At 36.3% G+C, this 6,625-nt stretch overlaps 1 protein-coding gene across 1 annotated transcript in view; it reads left to right on the top strand.

Annotated features, from left to right (window-relative positions):
• Nucleotides 1-5,065, top strand: part of LOC110464747 (autophagy-related protein 13-like) — a 7,689-nt gene extending 2,624 nt beyond the window's left edge. Inside the window, exons 2-3 of the mRNA XM_021520119.1 lie at nt 3,254-3,816; nt 4,662-5,065. Coding sequence (XP_021375794.1) covers nt 3,254-3,816; nt 4,662-5,025 — 927 coding nt within the window. The 3' untranslated portion in view covers nt 5,026-5,065. The remainder of the gene's footprint in view (nt 1-3,253; nt 3,817-4,661) is intronic.
• The last annotated feature ends 1,560 nt before the right edge of the window (nt 5,066-6,625 follow it).

Raw genomic sequence — 6,625 nt, 5'->3', positions numbered from 1 at the left:
TTTCTAAATATTTCCTGCTAAATTTATATATATGATCTTAATAACACCATTTTATGACATGAATAGAATTAATATAGTATCATGTAATTGCAATTCTTTTATCAAATATATCTTATACCCGATAATGATACTTAAATGTATCTAATTAAATATATATATTCATCAATGTATATATAATAATTAATAGTTTTCTGCCCGATCCTGCCCGTTCCTGTAAATCGTCGAACCCCTAGTCACGGCATTTCGGTGATGTTTTCTGCACCAAATCGCATATGTCCAGATAGGATGTGACATATAGAAGTAAATAACTTCAAGAAATGCGATATTTCACAGTAATAAAGAAGTATTGGGTTCATAACTGGATCGTATGGGGTAGTATTGGGTGGTATGGGGTAGTATTGGGTCATAGTCACGGCAATTCGGTGATGTTTTCGGCACCAAATCGCATATTTCCTGATAAAATATGGCAGATGGAAGTAAATAACGTCTACAAAGGTGATATTTCACAGTAATAAAGAAGTATTTGGTTCATAACTGGGTCGTATGGGGTAGTATTGGGTGGTATTGGGTAGTATTGGGTAGTATTGGGTGGTATTGGGTAGTATTGGGTGGTATTGGGTAGTATTGGGTAATTAGACGCGCCGCAGTTTCAGAGATAAATTAATAAAAATTCATTTTTTGTCAATAATTTGCAAGAAATGTGGAGCGACTTTAAGTAACATACAGTTTACAATATTTCTGCTGTACTTGTTTACCTGGGGGGGGGGGGCTCAGGACACAGGGACATGGGCGGCACATGTACTGTACATGTAGTGTCACATGATTTAGAGGCGTCATAAGAAAGTTGGCTTGAGCACAAACCCATGCTTGAGCATGACAATAGTTTCATGAATACAGGCCCTGGTCTAGATCTGTAGATCTATCAGTATATTTAGCACGAGTATCCTTTTGCCCTGACACCAGACTTACAGTAGACATTTTGATAGAAAGATGTCTGGATTCATGTGGGGCCAGAGTGCATTACTATTTGAAAACATGTAATTCTACGAAACTGTTTGGTAGCGTCAAGTTTTGATTAAGGTGCATGCACGTGCAACAAATATGTGCTAAATGACACAACATCTATATTTACACCACATATAAATAGGTTAATCATCTAAAACCACAGTTATTGTCACCAACTGCTGCTACATCCCGTCAGTTAATTGTGTCCTCAGTTTTCAATCGTTCAAAATTTCCCAGCTAAGCGACACCATTTTGTAGATTATGCAAATTACAGGGGACTGACCTATCAACAAACCATACTGATCCACTAAAGCCATTAGGTCTCTGTCCAGACCAACAACTGAATAGATTTTTTTTTATTCCAACAAATTCTTGACCACCCTTTTTGTTGATTAGGCATTGCATTACAATGCCATGTAGTAAATAATTGTTGTCAGCACCTCAAAACTTAGTCCTACCAAACAGTGTCGGAAAATTCCACATGCTCATATATATATAGAAGCTGGAGTGCTCTAGCCGTACACCAGACATCCATCTATCAAAATGTCCAAGTCTAGTGTCGGGGTCAAAGAAAACTCTGGCTAGTATGATTTTGTGATAAACAGGAGGAGATTAAAGCAGTTAAAATGAAAATGAATTAAAAAAATCAAATATATCTACACTACCTTTGGATATGTCTTTATTACCACAATTAATAGTGTAGCTGAACTGGCCTGAACCAAACATCAGCAACTGGATGGCTGATCAGTTGGTGGGGAATCCATCCATAGTTAATTGGAGAGCCCTAACTTTGAATCCTGATCTGGTTTTGTATTTTGATCTCTTTCTCCCATTACAAAATTGGCAAGTTTGCCACTCTTTATTTCAAGCACTGGGTGAATGCTTTGCAATGGGACACCTGAACCTGGGTTGTAAATAGTTTAGCCTAAACTCGACTTTCTCCTGGTCCTGACACCAGATTTAGGTTTTTTTGACAGATGTTTGGTCTGGGGCCAGCTAGAGCGCACTTTGGTATGATAATATGGAATTCCCTGACACCATTTACAGTAGTTTGGAGGTGCTGACATGTACAACAAAAGTCTGCTTTGACAAATGCCTACCTCACATATACAGTAAAACAGGTTTAGTATGAACAGGATTATATTTTATTGCACTTTATAGGTATTGCAAACTGATTCTGATTCCCCAGCTCATCTTCTTCTTACTTCTATGTAATTATATGATCATATTGCAAATTTTACATGGCAAATTACTGTTTTATTACAAAGCAAATCAGCGGTTCCCTCAGGTGAAATTCAGTGCTATTAAAACAATGTAGTACTAGTTAGAAGTTACCCAATTTTTCTAAATCAGAAGTCGCACAGCAGAATGCAGTGATTTTGACCATGGTCACCGAGAAACCACCGAGGGGGCAACTGTCAGCTACATGTACTTCACTACTTAATTTTGTACATTTTGTATGACTATAAGAAACACAATGAGTTGTGTATTCAGGTAACAATATAGGTGTTGGGTCGTTATCCTACATAGCTTTACAGCTTTGTATGGGATATAATGTTTTCAATGACAATCTAAGTGTTGAAGTCAGACAGAGGCTGCTGAGGTGGAGGTCACCATGGCAGATCTCGTCAATATCGAATGCGAAGTTATTAGCATGACAGAGATGTCGGATATTGAGATTGTGAAGGGCGTACTCAACGTTTCTAACAGTGAGGAGGAGGAGAAGGAAGTGGAGGGAGAAGAGGTCGATGCAATCATCAGTATTGCAATTGGAGACCCTGGTGGCCTGGGCCCGTATTCATGAAACTGTTCTCATGCTCAAGCCAAGCATAGATTCTGTGCTCAAACCAACAACTTTTGTAACTCATTAAGATCATGTCAAACAATCAAAAAGTTAAATGTAAACATTGAAAACAGTGTTTGCCTTTAAGTTTCTTCAAAATGTTTCGAAATGATTGATAAAATTAGATAACCAGTCGGTCTTTGCGACACAATTAATATGTACATTATTTGTGTAGAAAGATCAACTTTGATTTCCTTTTCCAAATAACTCTCTGTAGTCACATTGACTTTTGCTTTAAAAAATATGGCAGATATCAAATTCTTAGGAAGACCATACCATAGGTTGATTTCAGGCTTAGAAAGTATTCTTGTTACTTTCAATGTTTTTCATTGCCACACCAATATTAATCCCTGAACATTTTGAAACATATAAGAATTCTTAATTTTACCTGATACTCCTTTTCAGTTCAACCTTGCTATAAAGGACATACCTGATGTCCATTCTGAGGCTAAACGAGCTCTAGCCAACCAACAGCCAATCCTAGGACAAAATGTGTGTGTGGAGATTTCACTTAAGACGTCGGAGGGAGCAACCATGGTACTGGAGACATGGTACATCAGTCTGGACCAGGATCACTGTGATAACAATGTGAAGATTTCCTACACAGTCTACAACAAGATGGGCACGGCACTCAAGTCCCTGTTCACCGTGTCACGGGTCACACCGGCCTATAAGCTGTCCAGGAGACAGGGCGTCTGCTCAGATGATTATGTCATTTGTTATAGAATCTATGCAGGGGACCCACAGTTCTTCATGCTCGGTGATGGGTACCAGACCGCTAAAGTAGGGACTGTTCCGACACCACAGGGGACCATCTCTATACAGCTGGCCTACAGAACCAAACTGTTGATCACACCACAGAAGAGTTCTAAGGAAGTTGGCTTTGAGGTTAAAGATGACCATTTTAAGAAAGACACTAGTCCGAAACGATCAACAACTCCAAAACCCTGTTCTATGGGTTACAGAAGGTAAACAGATGTGTACAACAGCTATACATTTTTTCTAATGAAGTAGATAATATTTCATCACAATAAATTAGAGGAAAGTAAACACCCTCAAGTCCAAGTATAGATCTAACTATTGTATCACCTACAAGATGTAGGATAAATTACAAATTCAACTATTCTGTCATTTTCATAGAAGTTATTATAGAGCAGTTGAAAACTGTTCATATTATTTGTCCGCAGCTGTTATCCAGAGACTGAACAGATCCAATGGCAAGATTTTCTTGTTTTGCTTTTTTAAGTGTCAATTTGTGTTGAAATAACATTAAATTATCTGTGAAGTCATTAACTAACCTGCAGCTATAAATAACAAACACTAAGAACTTAATGTACAATTCTCATACTACAGTAAACACGTTTATCACATAACAAATGTTTAATTTGGTTGGAATTTTGTTTTACTGATTTTTGAATCATTCATCAAGTAAGTTGATAACCATTAACTTCAATATAAATCACAGAATGATGAGCTCACTTCCTTGTTTCATGATTTATCTGGTGTTGCACACTAATGCTGTAAAATAGGTTTGAATTGCTTTATTATTTTTGTAAAGGTTCTTTGAATAGTCTTGTATTTCCATTTGTCCTTTTAGATGTCTGAGTACTTTCTAAATGACCAATATCTATACATATATTTGCAATTTCACATATTTTTTGTATTGAATGAGGAACAGTATACAGTGTATGTACAATTATGCTTTAGATGAAATCAAAACCAACCAAAACAAAAGAGCACTAAACATTTATAAATTTTATTTCATAACTGTTGTTAAATAAGGCTGCTATTTTGAGGATATTTGTGTTTGTAGGGAGAGCGTTGTAGATGATTATGGACAACAAGGCTATGATGACACTCAGGACCTTTGCTCAACCACCTTTACTGCTAGTCCCACTGATGGGTTCCTGTACAGTGCTATGCAGACTGGCTCCTTGCCCCGCACTTATTCCCAGCCAATCAGAATAGATGGCAGGCTACCTCCCAGTCAAAGTGGAGAAGAGTTCAAGCCTACCAGGTATACAAAAACCTGCATCAGGTATATAAAAAATCTACTGGGTATTAAAAAACCCACCAGGTATAACAAAAAACTACAAAGTATTCAAATATATACCAGGTACACTGTATACAAAAAACTTAACCTGGTATACAAAAATCTACAAGGTGTAGACAGTTAAAGCTACAAGGTGTTCAAAAAATATACCAGGTACACTGTATACAAACAACTTACCAGGTATACCAAAAGCTACTAGGCATGCCAAAATCTATCGGGTATACCAAAACTACCAGGTACACAAAAAAATACCAGGTATTCAAAAACCTACAATGTATACCAAAAACTTACCAGATATAGAATTAGGTGTTTATAATAAAATACCAGATAGAAACGTTGCCGTCTTTTTACATTAAAAATTATTGTTACACATATCATACCAAGTCTTGTACATTGTCATACACCTGCCAGTGTTAATAATGTTCATGTATTTCAGTCACAACACCAACCTGACTTAGGTTTTCTTATCTTCTATTCAATGACATCAACAATCAGTCTTAAATTTGTTCACGTAAGATAATTATGTTTTGTGTTGTGATAATTTAAAAAATAAATATAAAGTTGTTAGCTATATGGTTCCATTATAAAGTTGTTAACCATATGGTTCCATTATAAAGTTGTTAACCCTTAGGCTGCTATGCGCCACAATAGTGGTTTCGAAAAGTCGGGCCATCAGTGCTACGCACCACAATAGTGGCGTGCAGTCTGTAGGTTTTATCAGTAAACAGGAAGTGTGAAAGACGACTGTTGCTATACCAAACCCGAAAGCGTATAGTAGAAGGCTTCTGATTGGTTGTTTTGTCATTACTTTCGATATTCCCGGCAATGTACCCTAGTAATAATCAAAGTGTGCAAGAAAATTTCAAATCGGAAAAAAAGTCATAAAAATGGCAGACGTGTAGATTGAAGTGATGAATATGATGGTAAACATTTATTCTCCAGCGTCACCTACGATGATAATAAAGGTTTTAAAGGGTTTGACATGGTTGATGTGTAAATACTTCGGTGTAACATAATATGTAACTTTCCAATGAACAGCTTTGTGCCCTACGCAAACAGGAAAATATCGGCGGACCAAGGCGCACATGTCGTCTGCAGGTGAGGCCGAATTGAACATTGACATTGATACGTTTTGAGCCGATTGATTTCTTCAAACTATTTATCGATGATTTAATCATAAACTAGACCGTAGCTAAGATATATCTATATGCCGACTGTGACAATAAATATATTGAATAACGACATGAAATCTGTAGCAAATCGCATGCAATTCTTGATAGAATACCTGACCTTTTTATCTGGGAATCTCCGTGTAAATGTACAGCTTCTTATGTCATAAATGAAGTTTATGATCTCTGTTATCATTTTCCAATCACATTTTCTGACAAAAACAATTTTAAAATGATCTTTCTGGTGCTTAAATCTGATTAATTAAAAGTTTCACCTTAATCTTACCTTTATTACCACCTTTACAGGTAAATACTGAAGCAACTTTAGAATCGAAAACGTTAATATAAACTAGAGACAATAACGAACAATTTTCCTATAACTTTTATTCACATATAACAAATATTTTTCAAGTTATGCGCATTTGAAAAATTAATTAAATTAATTTATATTTCAATAATTAATTCAGCAGTGGCGTCCCTTTACATGGAAATCAATGTAGCAGCCTAAGGGTTAACTATATGGTTCCATTATAGAGTTGTTAACTATATGGTTCC

Source organism: Mizuhopecten yessoensis, unplaced genomic scaffold, assembly GCF_002113885.1.
Source record: "Mizuhopecten yessoensis strain PY_sf001 unplaced genomic scaffold, ASM211388v2 scaffold11029, whole genome shotgun sequence".
In the NCBI taxonomy this organism is placed as follows: Eukaryota; Metazoa; Mollusca; class Bivalvia; order Pectinida; family Pectinidae; genus Mizuhopecten; species Mizuhopecten yessoensis.
This window is presented reverse-complemented; position numbering and strand designations above follow the sequence as displayed.